This window comes from Labrus mixtus, chromosome 9 (genome assembly GCF_963584025.1).
Source record: "Labrus mixtus chromosome 9, fLabMix1.1, whole genome shotgun sequence".
Taxonomy (NCBI): domain Eukaryota; kingdom Metazoa; phylum Chordata; class Actinopteri; order Labriformes; family Labridae; genus Labrus; species Labrus mixtus.
The window spans coordinates 6,925,513-6,946,906 of NC_083620.1; the positions used below are offsets into that span (position 1 = coordinate 6,925,513).

A 21,394-nucleotide genomic window follows, 5' to 3' on the forward strand; every position below is an offset into this window, starting at 1 on the left:
CTCAATGTTTCTTGTCCTGCCTGTGTGTTTTCCTCCAGTGTTGATTGCCCTCATTGTCTTCACCTGTTTCATTTGTCTCACCAAATGTAATCAGACACCCCTTGTTTACTCCTGTTGGATTTTGTTAGTAAGTTTTGTTGTGGACTTTTGAACTTTATTCAAAATAAATATTTTTTTTTTAGCTTCTGCACTTGGGTTTTTTACCTGAACGTAACAAAATAACTATTAACTAATGGTTAATTATCTATTTACCCTTAATAGATGATGGTTATTGTTGTTAAGTGTTACCTTAAGTTTAATTACAGGTCATCAAAATGACTCATCAGCTTACCCTGTTGATTACTGAGGGAAGGACTTACTTTAGCTTTAAGTTATTTCAGAAATCTCAGTTGGAGAAAATATTCAAGATATGGTTCTGTTGTGACAGTTTCAACATTTCCTGTTTCTCAGAGAAAATCAGTTAAAGGTTGAGGGTGACACATTCTCCACTAATAGGTTTGTAGCTCTCCAAATATAAGGACCAAATCACCCTTTTTTTTCTAACTTGAACTGAATGATACCCAATGTGGTGAATTTCAGTAAGAGGATTATTCACAAGTTAAGAAAACTTGAAAGCTTAGGACACAATTATTTTAGCAATGTTGAAAAATCAAATCTATGTTTCACCTAAAATGACAATAGCTAAAATGACAGAGCTTCTGTTCATATTCTTGGAGAAATCCCAGCAGAAAGATCCACTGCATTCTGGTCAACCAACTAAATCAGTGGTGGTCCAAGTTGTTTCCAAAATATCCATTAGCAGATCTATTTGATTCAAACGGCACATTTACAACATTTTCATAAACATTTTGCTTGTAAAAATAAAAACCAACTTCCCAAAACTTTAAATTTTCATCAGTTTATTCAGTGAAAAGTGTTGTCTCTGAAATGTCAGATTTAAAGATGTTACCTGATGTTAATAATTTAAAAGCCTTTCTGAACCAACTATAAAAGAATGCATATATTATAGGGTTCACAGTAGAATTCAAGTATCCCAACCATGCAAGTGTTACAATAAATGTTGGCGATGTTGAGTAACTAATAAAAGGATTGATGATGATACAAACAAAAAATGGAGTCCAAAAGCACAGAAAAGCCCCCATTACAATAGCCAGGGTTTTAGTGGCCTTTGTCTGGCCTGTGTTTGACTTTTTTACTGAGTTCACACATCCTGCATTTTGTATTCTGCGAAACTGTGTCCTTGCCACAAGGAAAATCTTAAGGTAAACACAAAGCATTATTATTCCGGGCAAGTAAAAAGAAATCACTGTGGAGACAGTACTAGACATTTTACTCTGAAACATAACACATCCTCCTTCACATACAACATGGTTATAATAAAACTCTTCAACACCCAAAATATTTAACTTCAGAAAAATCATTCCAAAGCCTAAAATAACTGAAATACTCCAACAGAGCAGGATCATGATCAACACAACATTAACAGATATTTTACTTCTGTAAAGCAGAGGTTGGCAAACAGCGTAGTATCGGTCAACTGATATGAAGGAAAGATTGAGAATTGATGCTGTAACCAATGTGTAAACAGAACTCATACAGACATTACAGAAGAAGTCCCCAAAATACCAACAAAACTCAATTGTTTGAATCATACTAGGAAACATGACTATTATCCCTAAAAGCAGGTCAGACACAGCGAGAGAGAAAATCAGGTAATTTGTTGGAGTATGGAGCTGCTTAAAATAAGCCACTGAAAAAGTGACCAAAAGGTTTCCACACACTGTTAGGATGATTATGACCCCGAAAATGATGTATAGGGTAACACGTAGGGGTCTGGGAAAACTTGACTTCAAACATGAAGTGTTTCTGGACTCAAAGCAGCGTTCTGGCTCCATCTGTTCGAAAGGAGACGAGAACTGAACAAAAATAGGAACGGATTCAAATGCAAGTGATATTGCTTTTTAAACAATAGATGTATCTTTATTATTAAAATCAATACACAAGCTCCATTCACCTGTTGCATTGTGCTTTTGCTCAAAAAAACAAACTGGTATCATATTGCAAAACCATAACCTTTTGTTGAGAATAAAGTTTGGCTTACGATTAGGGAATCAAAATCAGGTCTCAGCTGTCTATTTCTTTTGGTTCATGATTCTGCACACAGCTTAGAACTTATGTAAAACATAAGGTTTAATTAGGCCTACCCCATAGATAATAGGCAGTCTGCTCAATAACAAAAACAAACATTTCCAGACATTAATTTCTTCAAGAAATATGAGCATTGGCAAGTTTACATACTGTACAAATACATACATACAAATCCTACACTTACCTTCCACAGTTAGCAGGACAGTGTGGCCAGCAGAGCATAATCTGCCACATGAGGTCGGCTTTTATTCTACCAAATGAGCTCTGCCTCTGTGGCCAGTAAAGTCAGAGTTTAAATAAAAGACCTTCAGAGATGGAGGTTGGACAATCTGTCCCAGCAGACAGAAAAAGAGATACAGCAGGTAGTGAATGTCCCTTCACAATTCAACAATGGGATTCTGAGCTGAAAGTTTTAAAGTTAACCCTTTTCAATGTTTGGCTGGGAGTTTAACAAAAGGCCGACATGAGTCACTCTTCTTGGACTAGTGGCTCAGATGGAAATTGAGAAATTGGACTTGATGTCAGCACCTGTGTATGTGTTTAACAATCTTAATTTCTTTTTTTTTTTGCCACAGCAAGTTGCTCCCTGACCTGGCCAGTCTGCCCAGTCAGTCTGCATGTGCAACATGCGACAGAGAAGATAATTATGGCTTGAGTGTAGTCTTATAGAGATAGTCCAGATTGTCATTTAAAGCAGAAATATTTAACGCTGTCACGCTGACACATAGAGTTTAAAATTGGTTCTTAAATTTAAATTTAAAACATTGAATAGAGCTGTCTTCCCCGCCCCCTACTCCCTATTATCAATCCTTATGCAGGTTGCCATGTTAGGGACACTGGAGCTTTAGTGTTTATCCAGCTCTGCATCAGTCTTGAACCTTTCTGTGTTCTAACCTCTCTCCATTTTTCAAAAGCATCTCCAATATTGATCCTAGATTGAGCACGTTTCTGCTCGTGGAGCTTATTAGAAACATGCAGAGGTTTTTAAGTCAGGTAGAATCAGTTTTGAACCAGTTCGCTTGCCCGCTTCCATCGCTTGCATTAAAACCGCCTGCGGTGCACCTGTGTGGGTTGCTTCTTAGCACAGGTCGCAATTACTGTCCACTTATTACTGTCCTCCCTCGTCTCTTGTTGTCATTATATTCACACACAACTTCCGCCAAACCCTTTTATGACGTTATCGTCAAGATTTTCAATTCTCAATATCAAACATGTTTGAAACAAATATGCATGCCAGACTATAAGACTAACACTAAAATATTATCTGGTAAGATTATCGGTTCCGAGCTGCCTTGAGTCGGGAATGACCCCACAATTGTTGGGAAGGTGGAATCAGACCTCAAATGGGCCCTATTTTCCTGCAGTCTGAACCAGGATTTAATAAATATATGTGAGGCGAATAGATTTAGTCCATGCTAAAACCTTAACAAACTTTTGCAAGATTCAGAAGTTTAATGTTAACAGGTTAAATCTAACATTGAACTGGACATGGCTACAGCTACTACAAAACTCTGCCGCACGAGTACTGACAAAGACCAGAAGGAGAGCACACATCACACCTGTTTTAAAATCTTTACACTGGCTGCCTGTTAGTTTTCGTGTTGATTTTAAAATTATTTTATTAGTTTATAAAGCACTACATGGCCTTGCACCAGAATAACTATCATATATGATGTTAGTTTATGAACCAGGACAGCCCCTCAGATCCTCCAGTTCCTCTCTTTTAGTTGTTCCACAGAGCAGGACAAAAACCTTTGGTGATGCTGCTTTCAGCTGTTATACTTCGAGACTGTGGAACAACCTTCCTGAGTGTCTGAGAGGAGCCGAGAATATTGAGATTTTTAAACACAGTCTTAAAACTCATTTATTCAGTCTGGCTTTGATATTGTGCTTTATATTGATGTGGATTTCCGTTGTTGATGATATGTTTGATGATGAAGAAATTCGCCGTTGAGACTGACTTGCTTTTAAACAGAATTATTTATTAACAAGTTGCAGAATCACTGAACACGTCTGTCCAGGAGAGTCAAGAAGCCAATAATGATCTCTCTCGAACATACATTGAGAGTGCTACTTATACATAATGTCACAGGGCACATGAGGACATCTGTTTCTTGTTCTTGGGTATCTCTCTGGACTCAGGGGTCCCTTTGTTCACATTCCACTGTGGGGGATCCTATCTTAGATTTAGGCATTTCCTGGCAACTCATCACTCATCCTGCCAACAACACCTCTGAGCAAACATTCCACTGAAGGGGACTCCTTTATCAGATACAAATTCTTTCCAGATGTGTGCAGTATACAACTTAAAGAGCAATATAATATCTCTGTCCTAGATATTTAAGACACTTCAATATAAACTCAAATCTTAACATTATTGTATTGTCTTTTTTATCTTACTACAATTTTAAATATTTTTCTCCTATGTATTTCCTATCTTATTGCTTTTATGAGTCGTATTTTATTTTTTCATTTTAATTTATTAAGTTCTTATTGGTGTGCATTAGTCTCTCAATGATTTTATAAATGACTTTTTCGTCAATAACTTTTCTGCACTCTTGTAAAGCACTATGAACTGCAATTTAATTTGTCTTAAAGGTGCTATATAAGATGATTGATTGACTATCATTTGGCTCCAGTACAGCACCTACAGGCCCCTTAACTCAGACTGAAAATCCTCAAAGTATTATATGACAAAAGAAACAATTGATTGGCAACTACATGTACTTTTTCAGGCTTTGAGAGAAAGGGATTATGACTAGAGTTTGCTGAATTGTCTGAATCAAAATAAGTCTTGACTGAAGTTTAATTACAGGTCATCAAAATGAATTATCAACTTACCCTGTTGATTACTAAGGGAAGGACTTACTTAAGCTTCCTAGTTGATTGTCTGGATAACTGACTCATTTCAGATTTCTCAGTTGGAGAAAATATTCAAGGTATAATTCTGTTGTGACAGTTTTGGCATTTACTGTTTCTCAGTGAAGATCAGTTGAAGTTTGAAGGAGTCAAATGCTCCACTAATAGGTGTGCAGCTCTCTTATTGAATGATCAAAGCACCCTTTTTATCAAGTTTTCGAAAGTCAAAACTTGAAAGTTTAAGACAAAATTATTTTAACAAAGTTATGATGATCTTTATGTGCTATATGTTTCACCTAACATGACAGTAGCTAAAATGACATAGCTTGTGATAATACTCTTGGAGGAATCCCAGCAGAAAGATCCACTGCATTCTGGTCAACCAACTAAATCAGTGGTGGTCCAAGTTGTTTCCAAAAGATCCATTAGCAGATCTATTTTATCCAAATGGCACAATTACATCATCAATTACATAAACATTTTGCTTGTAAAAATAAAAACTGACTTCCCAAATTGTTAAATTTTCATCAGTTTATTCAGTGAAAAGTGTTGTCTCTGAAATGTCAGATTTAAAGATGTTACCTGAGGTCAATAATTTAAAAGCCTTTCTGAACCAACTATAAAAGAATGCATATATTATAGGGTTCACAGCAGAATTTGAATTTCCCAACCATCCAAGTGTTACAAAAAATGTTGGCGGTATTGAGTAACTAATAAAAGGATCGGTGATGTTACAAACAAAAATTGGAGTCCAAAAGCACAGAAAAACCCCCATTACAATAGCCAGGGTTTTAGTGGCTTTTGTCTGGCCTGTGTTTGAGTTCACACATCCTGCAATTTGTATGCTGCGAAACTGTGACAGAGCCACAAGGAAAATCTTAAAGTAAACACAAAGCATTATTATTCCGGGCAAGTAAAAAGAAATCACTGAGGAGACAGTACTAGACACTCCACTCATAAAAAAAACACATCCTCCTTCACATACAACATGGTTATAATAAAACTCTTCAACACCCAAAATATTTAACTTCAGAAAAATCATTCCAAAGCCTAAAATAACTGAAATACTCCAACAGAGCAGGATCATGATCAACACAACATTAACAGATATTTTACTTCTGTAAAGCAGAGGTTGGCAAACAGCGTAGTATCGGTCAACTGATATGAAAGAAAGATTGATAATTGATGCTGTAGTCAGTGTGTAAATAGAACTCATGTAGACTTTACAGAAGAAGTCGCCAAAATACCAACAAGACTCAATAGTTTGAATCATATAAGGGAACATGACCATTATCGCTAAAAGCAGGTCAGACATAGCCAGAGACAAAATCAGGTAATTTGTTGGAGTATGGAGCTGCTTAAAATAAGCCACTGAAAAAGTGACCAAAAGGTTTCCACACACTGTTAGGATGATTATGACCCCTAAAACGATGTAGAGGGTAACACGTAGGGGTATGGGATAACTTGACTTCAAACATGAAGTGTTTCTGGACTCAAAGCAGCGTTCTGGCTCCATCTGTTTGAAAGGAGACGAGAATTGAACAAAATAGGAATGGATTTTGTTGAGAAAAAGAGTCATAGGAATACAGTTTCGCTTAAAATCAGTGAATCAAAATCAGGTCTCAACCATCTATTTCTTTTGGTTCATGATTCTGCACACAGCTTAGAACTACTGTAAAACATAAGGTTGAATTAGGCCTACCCCATTGCTAATAGACAGTGTGCTCAATTACAAAATCAAACATTTCTAGACATTAATTCATTCTTAAAGAAATAAGAAAGATGAGCATTGGCAAGTTTACATACTGTACAAATACATACATACAAATCCTACACTTACCTTCCACAGTTAGTAGGACAGTGGCCAGCAGAGCACAATCTGCCACATATGAGGTCAGCTTTTTTTGTACCAAATGAGCTCTGCCTCTGTGGCCAGTAAAGTCAGAGTTTAAATAAAATACCTTCAGAAATGGAGGTTGGACAATCTGTCCCAGCAGACAGAAAAAGAGATACAGCAGGTAGTGAATGTCCCTTCACAATTCAACAATGGATTCTTAGCTGAAAGCCAATGAAATTACGTTCTTAGTGTTAAACCCCCCTTTGAACTTTCACTTTTCGTTGCTGGTAGAAAGGAAGTGTCCTTATTTGGGTTACATAGCGTTGTGCAGGAGAGAGAGCTTTGCAGAGATATCAGTCATGACAGGCATTATGCCGCGATCAGACAAAAATGTATTAAAATATACACATAAATGTATAATTTGGATATTTGCTTTATGGTAGTTTGAAATATTCAGGGAGTGAACTAGCCCAAAATCTCAAAAATTGACCAATGCATACATTTTTTTTTATTTTTGCCTGCTGTGTCTCACCTTAGGATGACTATGAGTTATTATTATTCACTCATAAGGTTTTAGATAGGGTTATGATTTTTCATGGAATATTAGGATCCATGCTAATGTGGTTACGTGAATTATACATTGTCAATACAAACGTTTGATCCAAAGCTTCCACTGTTCACTATGTTTCTCCAAAACATTTGAAGAAGTCACACAAGTTGCACAAAGAAAAGGCCAAGAGTTGCTTTACAATGACACATCATGCTATTTCTTATTGTCTGCAAACTTTTGTTGAGTGTTCTGGAAACAGTTTGTTATGATCAAAAGTTGTAGTGTGTGTCTGATGTAAAACTAGTCGATTCTAGGTGTGTGTGGCAAGATGGCGCCAGTGTGTGAGGCGGGCCGTCAGCTGCACCGACTGCTCCGACTATTTTGTTTGTTTCTGTTGTTCGTAACACTTGTTGCACATACTGTCAACACTCTGCGGTTTTATGATCGCCAAACGTTGCTAGATCTAAGAATATCCGCCAACAATCTGGTCAACTTTGATACTTATGGACAAAAAACTCTGCCTCCTTTCCTCTCTGGCGTCCCGTCATACCTCTGCCGCACTCCAGTGCCACCACCTCGGCGTAAACGCCACCGCCGCCGGGGTAAACGTGGTGGCTGTCTGGTGAGGCTGAGGGTCGGGTTGGTTCGTCCTAATCGAGGAGGATCTGGAGCGGGGCCTCGCCTTTGTGTCTCTGGACGTTCGCTGGACCCTGTCGCTGCCTGGTTTGTACCGGTGGCGGGCTCGGATGGGATGTTCCAGCCCCGCGGACCCTGCTCTCCTTGTCTCCGCTGGCGCGGAGTAAATCTGGGGAACCTGCGGCCTTTGTGTCGGGCCTCCCTGTCAGCTGCTTGTCCTGACCCACCAGCTCCTGCCAGGTTCGGCCTGGTAAACGCCAGATCGCTGATGAACAAATCATTTATCCTTAAGGATTTCTTCATATCCCGGGAACTGGATTTCCTCTTTATCTCCGAGACCTGGCTGAGTGTCGGTGAGTCCAGTGTCTTCGCCGAACTTTTACCTGACGACTGCTGCTTTTTTAACTCTCCGCGGACGTCTGGCCGAGGAGGGGGAATTGCGACTGTTTTTAAAGGTGTGTTTAAGTGTAAACAGTTATCGCTGCCATCCTCCTTCACCAGCTTTGAGCTCAGTCTGTTTGAGCTGGGCTATTCTCACACGGTTCTGTGTGCTGTGATCTACCGGCCTCCCAAATATAACAGAGACTTTTTAACACATTTTTCTGTGTTCCTGGCTGATATTATGCCCAAATATGACCGGGTCCTTATTGTCGGAGATTGCAATATTCATGTGTGTTGCCCTGATAATCCTTTGGCGCGAGATTTTTTAAACCTCATTGACTCTTTTAATCTCGTGCAGTCTGTACTTGGGCCTACACATGAACGCGGTCACACACTGGATCTTGTGTTATCTTATGGTCTGCCTGTTCTTAACCTGGAGGTCTGTGACGCCTTTTTCTCTGACCATATGCCTGTACTGTTTGAAGCTGCTGTCCGCTGTCCCACTGTTAAACCTTGCGCTGCTGCTCGCAGATGTCAAGTTTTTAACCCTTCCACTGCTGCTCACTTCTCTGCAGTTTTTAGTCAGAACTGCGTCTTTCCCGAGTCTGTGTATGAGGATACAGAGGCTCTAAACGCGTGGTTTCGCGACACCTGTCAATCTGCCATAGACATTGCGGCTCCATTAAAGACCAGGCAGCAGAAAGCCAAATCAGAGCCCTGGCTGAACGAAACAACCCGCACTGCCAGACAGGATTGTCGAAAAGCTGAGCGAAAGTGGAAAAAGGACAAATTACAAGTGTCTTTTCAGACACTGAGGGACTGCTGGCGTCACTACCAATCCACTGTGAAAGAGGCTAAAAGACAATATTTTTCTGATATCGTTGTTTTAAATTGTCATAAGCCTCGTGTGCTGTTTAAAGTTATCAACTCTGTTCTGAATGCACCACAGAGAGGAATTGAGGCCTCCCCTGCTGTGTGTGAGAACTTTCTTCATCACTTCATTGACAAAGTCACATCTGCCAGAGCACTTAATTCACCTCCTGCTTCTGATCCTTCAGTGTTTGTCCCCTGCTCTGCTGTGTTGGACACGTTTGAGCCTGTGACCCTGTCTTTTGTGCAGGTGATTGTGGGTCACTTGAAGCCCTCAGGCTCTCCGGATGATACTGTCCCGCCTCGTTTATTTAAGGAGGTTTTTCCCACTGTTGGGCCATCTTGTCTCTCAGTTATTAATAGCAGTCTGTCCACTGGAGTAGTCCCTGTAAATCTTAAACATGCAGTTGTGCAGCCTTTACTAAAAAAGCCTGGACTGGACCCTGCTGTTTTGGCAAATTACAGGCCTCTCTCAAAATTGCCTTTCTTCTCTAAAATCTTAGAGAAGATTGTGTATTCCCAACTCATGGACTTTTTAAATCAACAAAATGTTCTAGAGATTTTCCAATCAGGTTTTAAAACTTTGCACAGCACAGAATCAGCACTTTTAAGAGTTTTTAATGACATCTTTTTAGCTACTGACTCTGGTCACTGTGTTGTCCTTGTACTTTTAGATTTGACTGCAGCATTCGATACAGTGGACCATGATATATTGATTGCTCGTTTGGAGCAGTGGGTGGGCATCAGTGGCACAGCACTAGAGTGGTTCAGGTCCTACCTGTCACATCGGACTTTCTGTGTCAGCCTTGATGACTCTGTGTCCTCCACTGCTCCTCTTTCATGTGGGGTACCACAGGGCTCTGTGCTTGGCCCTCTTTTATTTTCTCTTTATCTTTTACCACTTGGCTCTATTCTGAGGAAACATGGCATTTCTTTTCATTGCTATGCGGATGACAGCCAGATCTATGTCCCCCTCAAAAAGGCTGATTCGTACTCCACTAACCCACTGCAAAAATGTTTACATGACATTAAAGCTTGGATGTCGTTAAATTTTTTGAATTTTAATGAAAACAAGACAGAAGTCATGGTCTTTGGTGGCACTTCTGTGACCCTCCCCCAAGTTGATCTGGTTTCTCTGGCACAGTATCACAAGCCAGTTGTGAACAATCTGGGTGTAAAAGTGGACTCAGACCTTAAATTTGACAGCCAGATTAAAGCTGTGGTGAAGTCTAGTTTTTTCCAGTTAAGGCAGCTGGCAAAAATTAAACCAGTCCTTCAGAGACAGCAATTTGAGACAGTAATCCACGCCTTTGTGACCACTAGGCTGGACTACTGTAATGCACTGTATATGGGGGTTAGTGGGTCCTCCATTGCGCGTCTTCAACTGGTTCAAAATGTTGCTGCACGTCTTTTAACTGGCACAAGCAAGTATGAGCACATCTCACCTATTTTAGCTTCACTTCACTGGCTGCCCGTCCATTTTAGGATTCATTTTAAAATTCTTTTATTTTCTTTTAAAGCCTTAAATGGACTTGCCCCTCCTTACCTTTCTGAATTGCTGCACCCCTACATGCCTAGCCGATCTCTCAGGTCAGCTGACCAGCTGCTCCTGACAGTCCCTAAAGCTAGGCTTAAGCTCAGAGGGGACCGAGCTTTTGCTATTGCTGCTCCAAGGCTTTGGAATGGGCTGCCGCTGCACATTAGGCAGGCCTCTTCTCTATCTCGTGTTAAAACTCTTCTTAAAACCTACTTCTTTTCTTTGGCTTTTACCCCCACGTAGAGTGTTGATTTTATGTGTTTTATGTGACTGTATTTGTTTTATGTGTACACATGCATATTTTTATATATTTTTATTTATTTGTTATCTCTATTTTACTCTCTTGTGCAGCACTTTGGAAACCTTGTGTTTGTTTAAACTTGTGCTATATAAATAAAGTGGATTGGATTGGATTGGATAATAATCAGCATGCCATAAACATCAATAAGAGGTGTGAACAATGGTGTGGTGGGGACTCAGGCAGTCAGCCTCCTCTCCTCACTTCTCACACCTCCAAGTACAGGGAGCTCATTACCGCTGGCTGTACACTAGTGCACCGTCAACCAGGGAACTCATTATTTTCACAAGCGATGACTCTACCTGTGTTCTTTTATGGAAAAACATATTTGTGCCAGGTCAATAGATCCAAAAACACAATCGGAAACACTTGGAAAAAGTTTCACTTGGACTAAAGGATGACAAAATTAGATTTTGATGATCAAAGATTATATGGTGAATCATGATAAAGGGGTTATGACATACATACATATCCAAACAGTTTTCCATACCTCTATTAAAACAAACGTTTTACTACATTAGGCAACATCCCCATAAATTCCACATGTTGTGTTATCACTCTCCAGAGTGTCCAGAGTTGATACACATACATCCTCAGTTTCTTTCCTTTTCAGTGACCATCTTCATCATATATCTTTTCTGAAAGTGTGTGATAACTGCTATTGAGGGATCAATACAATAAATGTTTATATCTATATCTGCCTCTTCTAATTGAACATAGATCTAAGAAAGATATCGGCCGATAAATCGGTATCAGATTTTTTTCAGTCAATCAATCAATCAATCAATCATTATTTGTAAAGCGCCAATTCATGAGAAGTGCTATCCTGAGGTGCTTTACAAAAGAGCATATGGGATAATATGCAGGAAGGATTTCTCCTATGTATTCCTTACGTTCCTGTTGTCCACACTTCCTTGCTGCTGAGGTGGAGGTCGGAGCAGGCTGTGCATGAATGAGGACGGTTGTTGTTGGGACGACACAGTCCAATGGTTTTGGCTGGGCGTCGGGTGGTTGGGACGTCACAGACCGATGGTGGAGGCTAGGCATCGGGCGGTGGTTGATGGTGGCCAGCATAACATCTTTATGAATTAATAGACAAATTTGGAGAAGATGGGAACAATTCATAGCGCTCAGACATGTGACTGGCTTTTTAAATTTTTTAAATTTATCCTTTATTTTAGCAGGGAGGATCCACTGAGACCGAAGTCTCTTTTCCAGGGGTGCCCTGCAGCAATACAAAAATAGAAACCGCACAAATATAAACATATTAACAGTTAACAATAATAGCATCTAGACACTGAAACACATATTCACACAAACCATGTCGTAAACCATGTCCATTTAAATGAATTCACATTGTGAAACAGTTGCAATTTCTTTCCTGAGGTAGTTTGGACACGAGGTCTTTAAAAAAGCTGTTTGAAACAAGAGAGGGCAACTTAACTATCCTCTGAAGGTCATTCCACATAACTGGTGCAGCAACACTAAAGGCAGTCTTTCCCCATTCAGTTCTAAACCTCAGTGTTTTCAAAGTTATCCAGTTTTGAGATCTTGTCGAATGGCTCGATATGTTTATAGACAGGAGAGTAGTAAGGTAAGAAGGGAGTTTACCTATGAGTGCCTTGTAAATACACAAAATACTGTGCTGCTTTCTCCGTTGACCCAACGAGGACCAGCCTACAGAACGATAAAGGTCATAATGATGAGTTCGAAACCTGTCACCTGTGATAAAGCAAAAAAAAGCACTGTGGTATAAGGCATCTAAAGGCTTCAAGACAGAAGCAGATGCGTACATGTAGAGTGTGTCTCCATATTCCAAAACGGGCAGTATTGTAGCCTGGACAATCTTTTTTCTATTATGCACTGTTAGGCAGGATTTGTTCCTATACAGAAAACCGAGTTGCGGTTTTATTTTTCCAGATAAACAAGAAATGTGAGACCTACACGACAAATCATGATCTAACCAGATACCTAGATATTTAAACTGTTGAATACACTCAATGTTGACATTGTCTACTGTTGACAATGTGGCATTAATGGATTCAACGGTCTGGAGAAGATCATATATTTTGTTTTTTCGGGGTTCAGTTTCAGAGTTTGCTGGAAAGAGTTAAAATCGGTCTGTAGCAATGAAAGGGCTTGATTATTGGAGGGCGCAATGGCATATAATATTGCATCGTCAGCAAACAGGTGAATTTTACAGTTTTCAATATTTTCTGCAATGCTATTTATATACATTGTAAACAGAATTGGTCCAAGGATAGATTCCTGAGGTACTTCTTTGTTGACCTCCATGAAGGGGGACTTTACATTATCCACAACTATTGCTTGAGTTCGAGTAGTTGTGGAACCAGTTCAATCAAATCCAAAAGATGACAGTCTACTTAACAAAATAAGGTGGTCGACTGTATCAAATGCCTTGGACAAGTCAATGAAGAGGGCTGCACATTTTTGACCATTATTAATTGAGTTAATTATATCATTTATTACCAGGGTTGCTGCTGATATTGTACCATGGCCCAGTCGGAATCCTGATTGATAGGGAGTAAGAATGTTATTTTCATTTATGAAATCACGCAGTTGCTGATTTACCAGTGATTCAAAGACCTTCGCCAAGCAAGAAAGTTTAGAGATGGGACGGTAGTTGTTAAAATCACTTGGATCCCCCCCTTTGAATAGTGATAAGACATGTGCTGCTTTCCAAATTTTCGGAATCATCCCAGTTGAAAGGGATAAATTAAAAATATATGTTAATGGTTTCACAATGAACGAGGTGGGCAGTCCAATGATAAGCGGTTCAAGTTGATCCTCCCCCATGGATTTTTTTGTATTTATAGTAAGTAATGAGGTTAGTACCTCTTCCTCTGTAAAGAGGCCTTAAGCAGTCATCTTGAGGCTGTTCATTGAGACACCCAGCCATATTTGCATCCACAAAATAATTTCCTACATCAATGAAATTCTGATTAAAGTTATGAGCCATTGCTTGATGGTCAGAAACAAGTCCATTTTTAGTGACAATGTACTGAGGAAGGGATGAAACTGAGTTGGATTTCAGCAAGTTTACTGTTTTCCAAAATTGTGAGGGGTTGTTTCATTGTTAGTTAGTGAGGTGATGAAGTAATTTGATTTCGCTTTCTTTATTAACCCAGAGCATTTGTTTCTGAGCTTTCGAAAAAGCTGCCAGTCACTCACTGAGTTAGTCTCTCTGGCTCATTGCCATGCTTTGTCTCTGTTGTATAGCAAATTTGATAACCCATTTGAAAACCAGGGGTTTGATCAATTTTTTACCCTTAGTCTCTTAATGGGGGCATGCTTATTTAAAATAGAATTAAAGGTCTCACAAAAGGAGGCCTGGAGGGAAAAAAAGAGCTCAAGAAATTAACGGCCACAAAGAACACTGTTCACCATCTCTTCAACACGACACACGTTTACATCTCCTGACAACCGCTGACCAAGAAAGAAAGATACAGTCAGGGTCGTGTTATAGTTAGCAGTGTCCCGTGGGGGAAAATAATTATTTCCCCCAGCTACCAATAATGCAAACTCGCAGATTTCTGATAAATACGCTAACAAGCTGTAATGTATTTTTTTTAACGGCTCCATTTAATTTTGATGTAACGGTTCTTCAAGAGGCTTAAAACCCACCTCAGCTCCAGCTCTCAGTCTGTTGTTAGGTTGATTGAAAGTTAGGTTGAGACAGGATTTCCAGCATGACTGCGGCTGACGATGAGCCTACAGAGCCCCCTGCAGGAACAGATGGCTGACATCACTCAGGCTTCATCCATTAATGTTTACAGTCTATGGGGCTAGATGCTAAATGTCACACAGTCACTTACAGCCTGCTGTGTTATATCAACATGCACGAGAACTAAAGTAAATGGTTCCGATAAAAAGAAAAATAAGAGACACATTAATGAGGGCACTAAACATAATGATGTATAAAATCAAACAAACAAAAAACAGTCAATAATAAACAGTCTAAAAGAGGACAAAGACAAAGGTTGCACAAAACGACTCTTAACTCTCTAAAATAGGATACAAATATGCAACCAACCAAATAGACATAGGACAGGCTCAAGACCATGACGGAAAGACTTTTGGCATCCCTGAAATGGCTTAAATTGCCTGAGCTTAAAAATGACGACATGAAAGGGATATTTATCTGAGCTAAAAGATGCCATGACATAGACCTTACGAACAACACAAACCAATAAATTAAAATTGAGCATCCAACTGTTATATTCCGGAAGTCCACCATTTCCTGTTCATGTGATTTGTCTTCACTTTCTGTTTTATTTTTGTATCCTGGTGCTTTTTCCACAATTTCCCAGTTTGGGATCAATAAAGTAATTATATTCTATTCTATTGTATCATATCTAGTCTTACTTCCTGCCATTTTTTCAGTTTCCTGCCTTTTGTCCCAACGCCCCATCTGCAATTAGTCTGACCTTATACTGTATATATCCTTGTGTTTCCACCAGCCTTCTGCCATATTTTCATGGTCTCCTTTGTGTGCTCATGCTTTCCAGACTTGTTTGCTTATCCGCTTTGAACTTTGTTTGGATTTTTTGATTGGTGGATGTGACCTCGTTGAATTTCTTCTCTGTGTAAGGCCTACGAACATTTAAGTTACTGTAATCACTTCTTCTTACTAACTGGTGTTTGTGTCCCGGCCTATCCTTTTGTATTTGAGTTTGGTATTGAATTGTTACACCGACACCTTAATTAGCCAAATACAGCAAAATATGCAGGGAAAAGCACAAATACCCACACGCCCATGGCTGGTCTGTGCACTATGTTGGACCGGTTCTATGTAGACCACCAGACCATGTTTGGTTATATATTTTTTCACCTCCCCCCTTTCCTAAACCTAAACTTCTCCCTCTCCCTCCCTGACGTCAAGGGGACCCGTCAGGTCGACTCAGCCCCCATTTCCCAAACACAACCTCAGACTGTGAGTTAAAGCTGAAATCCATCCACTCCCTGAGAATGCCCTTGACCATCTGGGGCTTGTGCGGGATGGGACATCTGCCTACCCCTTGTCACCCCCTTCTAACCACCACACACAAACTGCACAGAGCACACACAGACATATATGTTGCTCTACCATATCATCCTCTCCATCTCCAGACTCTCCACACCACCAGCAGAGGGAGCCAGAGCTGCTTGCTGCAGAGCCATTTGAGGCAACCATAAGAACTGAGGTGGATAAAATCTTGATGCTGATGAAGGGAGAAATGAAAGAAAAGCTCCTACTCCACCAGGACCTCTGTGGCAGAACATAGAAACCACACACACATATACATTTGGGGAAAATCACTGGTTACTGGAGGTTGACGACACGAATCATCGGTGACTCTAACCTCTCCAGTATCCCTTCACTCACAGACCAGCTCCTACAGGTAGACAATTATCCCTGAGCTAGTTTAAGCCACATGAAAGACATACTCCAAAAACTCACCCCTCACCCTTTCAGAACATGAACCAGCCTCATTTCTCAAACAGTTAAAGCAAATGTAGAAAACTTGCCAGATCACCTTTCCCAACAGCATCATCTACACCCCTGTAATAAACTTCTCAAACAGACTCTACTCACCAAACTGAACGACCCCATAGCCTCCAAGTTCACTCCCATTCCAGAAATTATTGTCCATTCCAGACAGAATACACATATGTAGTCTTCCACTGATTCAGCACTTTTTTTATATAGAAAAATGTATTTATTCTTTCTATTCTGTGTGGTCAGTTTTCTTTATTTTCTGTTATTTTTCTTTTATCTTTAAAATTGAGAACATTAGCTTTTCTTTGGGTTCAGTTTATAACATATGGTGTAAATTAAGTTTTGACCACCAATAAAACTATACATTTTTAAGTACTTTTTTACACATCTACAAATTCTTACAGTGCACAATAGAGCTGGGACTGGCATGAGTCAGGTTAACGTCTCTACAGGCAGAATGGGCTGCTGCTGGGGCCTCTGACAAATTCCTCGTTAAAGCCTACCACCTAGTGGGGGATTGTTGTAACTGCGAGCACTTTGTGCCACAGTCACATTATTAGGTTCATTTATAGCCAGTCCATTTTATATAAATGATTTTCCTTTTTTTAACCACAATTTAAACATTCCTTCCCCCTTACAATCACTTTTTATTATTTGTTTTGTTGTTGTTATTCTTTTCAGTAAGACAATATGTTTAATCAATTGGGCTTCAATAATTAGGATGCTGGCTTTAAATATAATATAATATCACAGCTGAGAGATGAGGAGACAGACAGAAAGTTCACAAAGACACTTAAAAAGAAACAATGAGGAGAAGTTTCTCTCAGCTTTTCAGAAAAAGGCAATAGTCTAATTCATAGAAAGTTACAACATGCCCAAAACAGAGCCACATGTTTTTTTTAAATCTATAGAATACCTCTGAACTGTCTTTAGTTGTTGTTGGGAAGAACATGCAAACTCCAAACTGAAAGGCTGATGTCCCACCAAGGGTTCAAACCAGGACCCTTCTTCTTGCTGTGAGGCTACAGTGCATCCCCGGTTTTAATCCTGTTGAATCATTTTACTGACATTCATCAAGGGTGATATTTGTAGTTCCTGAATTATCAGTCATCAGCAGGTAAGTCGATTATCATTCACCGTTTGTCATCTTTTCATTAGACCAGTTTAAAGTTCACCACCCTCCAACAGTCATCTGTAAATGTGATGTGATTGATTGCCGTTTAATCACTGTGTCTCTTTTCGCCTGAACCCGAACAACACTAAACAGACATCCAGTCACAGTTGGAATTTGGTTACTTAGCAGCATACATAAAATATTTTTCTTGGTTTGTGTCGCCATTTTAATGTCTTGTTTTTGGTATCTACATCTCCCGACCCAAATCTGCCTCTTCTTGTTGTTTTTATTGAGTCTGGCTGTGAGCCATTTTTGACTAATCATTAAGAGTCAGTCAGTGCGACTGGGCTCTGTGGGAGGACTACAGTACGACACAAGTCTGTGGACCATGTAATGAAGAAATGTACACAAGTCAAACACAAAGTGAAAAGTAGAGGTACAGGAACCTTTATGTTACCTGTCAGTGGTCTCTTTATTGATGTAATCTGTTGGTGTGGACTGAGTGTTCAAATGTGGAAGATTTATTTGTGGATAACATGAAGTCAGTTTATTAATTGATTTAATCAGTGCGTATTTCTTCCGCCTCTTTATTAATGCCTCCTCAGGGTTCTGTCTGGTTGCAGGTGTTTAAAGCTGCTCCATAAGCATTTTCACTTGCAATTCATGAGGGAGGGCAAAGTCTCTGGACCGCTGCTGCTGTAGCCAATATAGAGAACTACTGACTGGGATTGTGCAAGTTTGCTGCCACATAATTTACAGCTTTAATAAGAGTCAGTAGTAATGAGTAAGAAGTGCTGAGTAGACAAACGTGGCCCATTAGATGGTGAAGAAATACTGAACTAAAAATACACTTCACCAAGAAGAGCAAAAAACAATAACCCTATTCAGACTGCTGTTTCAAGCCACGATATCTAACCCTGTGGATAGATGTGGAAGTCCTGCTTCGGCAATGCTGAAACGCAATGTGAATTCACAGACCTGGACACAATGTATAACGTCATCGCAGCATCAATATGAATCTATAAAGACGTGATGACGGCTGAGCTGAATTGTGGCACTTTGGCGGAAAAAAAGCAGTGTGAAAAGGGCTAATGATGGAGAGATAAAGGGGAACATATTGAGTCAGTAAGTAAACAGACACAACAAATGGGCCATGTGAGAACAATCGGTCGGCCAGGGTCTAAGGGAAATGGAAACAGCAACAGTATGATGATGTTCTGTCTCAGTGATACACAGAGTCAACAGCTGCTTGACTTGTTAAAGGCCTCTTAACAGGCTGACTGCCTCCCCAAAGAAATCTAACTTGTATGCACAAAACGGCACACAGAGAGGGACACAGACACAGATTTACATTTACACACATTATAATCAGAATAGTTCACATTATTGATCAGACTGGCAGCAGACAGGAGGAAACTGTTCCTGTGGCGTGAGGTTTTGGTCCTGATAGACCGCAGCCTCTTACCAGAGGGTAGGGCCTTGAACAGTCCATGTCTGGGGTGAGAGGTATCTGCCACAGTTTAACCTGCACGCCTCAGGGTCTTGGAGGTGTACAGGTCGTGGTTACAGCTAATCACCCTCTCTGCATACATACTGCACTTATCAAAAGATGGGCTCCCCACCTTGCCGCTAAGAGGCAGAGCCAGATCTTTGACCAAGAGTCCATGGCTGTAGATACACTTTAAAACATATATATATATAGATTTGAATCAGGGAACCACTGCTCCACCGTGCAGATCAATCAATCAGTTTATTCCAATTTATTTTCTCTTTTGATTTTATGTGACAGCTCTTGAAGGGCTCTGCTTCACACACCAGATTCACATTCAAGAGAATCAAGGCAGGGGAGTGTTTTAATGCTCCCATAAGAGCTGTTTATTCCGCTCACTGCTGATGGAGCTCTGATTATATTGGAGGAGGCAGTATCCCTCGTGTGTGTGTGTGTGTGTATGTGTGTGATAAGCACAGTGAGCTTCTTTTGACACTCAAGCAGCTTTTTATTGGAGACATTAAGGCTGCTGATTCCAGTTATCAGTTAAAGTGTTAAAGAACATGTTATCACTCGCTCTAAAGACAGCTGCGGTCATGTTGTATTTCTACTCTTCCATATGGAGTAATTTATAAGTTATATCCTTAGCATATAGCTTTGAACTTATAAATAGTCTATCTGTTGTCATTCACCTATTCACACAAGTTTATGAAGACTGATGACCTCGCCATGCACGCTGCCTGGTTTTGAGAAGACATTCACACAGGAAATACTTAGTTATTAATTAAGTATCAGTTGTGATTGAAAGACCTTGAGTGCGAGATGCCATCGCTCTAGAAAATGTCTTTAAGATATCATCATGGCTCAATGAACTACAGGAAATCAAGAAAATGGGCTTTCAGGAGAACAATTTTATTATCTCTGAATGAACTTGCTACTAACTTTTTATCATTCTAATATTCTAATTATGACATTTATTTAATAAAAAATGAACATTTATTTGAGTTTGCAGTACCCTCTATAAACTGTAGTCTCACACAGGAAACCAACAAAGAGTGATGCAGCTTACTGCTCTCTTATTGTCCAAGTTTCTGAAGATTGCAAAGATAGTTGTCTGAGTGGTCTTGTGTTTGCTTCCATATTACAGCCTAATAGGAGCCTCTATACATGTTGTGATCTGTGATTTTGCTGGATTGGCTCCGGTTTTTCTGTCTGGGCAGCAGGGGCAGATCCAGGGAGTGGCCTGTGTGGCTGGGGTTCTTCTTGAAATCTTCTTTCCAAAATCAACTAGTGAAATGAGCTGCGTTGCAGTAGGCCGCTGTTAGATTTATTTGCATTTCAATATGATACATTTCCAGTATTTTAAAATAACAAATCATTAAAAAATGTTAAGAGGCTTTGTGTTTGTGATTTAGAAGCACACTATGCTGTCAGTGCACTGACTCTGTCCATGGTGCTGAAAAACAGCCTCGCTCAACAAACTATTGAGTGTGTAGACTATCCCCACTCCACTCTTTGAACTCCTTTAAGTGAGGCTCCCTGCTATTCTCTGTTCGACTCTACCGACCATGATCTCGCTTAGTAGACAGAAATGGATGAACAAGGGTTTTAGGGCCTTGTTATTTTCCCTCTGTCAAAGCACAGACGACCCCTGCCAAGTCTGATTCAGGTTGGTTTCAATCATCCCTGGTAGGGTTTTTTTTTTTTTAATGTGAATACTGGAACAATTTGGGCTGGACATAACTCATAAATTATGAATAAAAACAGCTGGAGGTAGGATTTAAATTTGAGGCAAAGTCCACCTCTGTGCTTCTCCGGTGATTTTGGAAAGTAAAATAAAGAATATTTAACACAGTTACTAACCTGGAAGTAAAGGCATCACAACTTCAAATTGATGATGTCATCAAGTAACACAAGAAATAGTTTAAATGACAGCTCTGTGCTCACGGCTATTAGGCCACAATGTGTCAAACTCACCATAAAATCAACATGGCTGCAGCTGTCACAGTGTCTTTTTATAATATTACTCAAATGTCAAATGATACATTATATTTTATTGCACAATTGTAAATCCCAGAGTAACTATCTGAAAATATTGATAAAAAAAATTGAAAATTTGGTCTTGTAGCACATCGTGTAAATTAGCTTTGATTGTTGCCCAACCTCTTCTTTCTT

The 21,394-nt window shown here is 39.7% G+C and overlaps 2 protein-coding genes across 2 annotated transcripts; both read right to left on the reverse strand.

Moving 5' to 3' along the window:
• Positions 1-899: 899 nt before the first annotated feature.
• LOC132979933 (trace amine-associated receptor 1-like) lies at positions 900-1,895 on the reverse strand. Its single transcript, XM_061045756.1, has one exon. It carries the CDS (start codon positions 1,893-1,895, stop codon positions 900-902), a length of 996 nt encoding a protein of 331 aa, XP_060901739.1.
• A 3,644-nt stretch (positions 1,896-5,539) lies between these two features.
• Positions 5,540-6,530, reverse strand: LOC132979867 (trace amine-associated receptor 1-like). The gene is made up of 2 exons (XM_061045702.1): positions 6,235-6,530; positions 5,540-6,165 (listed from the first exon to the last, which is right to left on the reverse strand). The coding sequence occupies exons 1-2, from the start codon at positions 6,521-6,523 to the stop codon at positions 5,540-5,542; spliced, it is 915 nt and encodes a 304-aa protein (XP_060901685.1). The 5' UTR covers positions 6,524-6,530.
• Positions 6,531-21,394: the final 14,864 nt, after the last annotated feature.

What these genes read in the sequence shown, in the direction of transcription:
- LOC132979933 (XM_061045756.1), bottom strand. Translation starts at nt 1,895, where the DNA reads ATGGAGCCAGAACGCTGCTTTGAGTCCAGAAACACTTCATGTTTGAAG.
- LOC132979867 (XM_061045702.1), bottom strand. Translation starts at nt 6,523, where the DNA reads ATGGAGCCAGAACGCTGCTTTGAGTCCAGAAACACTTCATGTTTGAAG. An exon ending in GTATTTTGGCGACTTCTTCT is followed by an intron (nt 6,166 to 6,234) that starts GTAAAGTCTACA and finishes CTTTCATATCAG; the next exon opens with TTGACCGATACTACGCTGTT.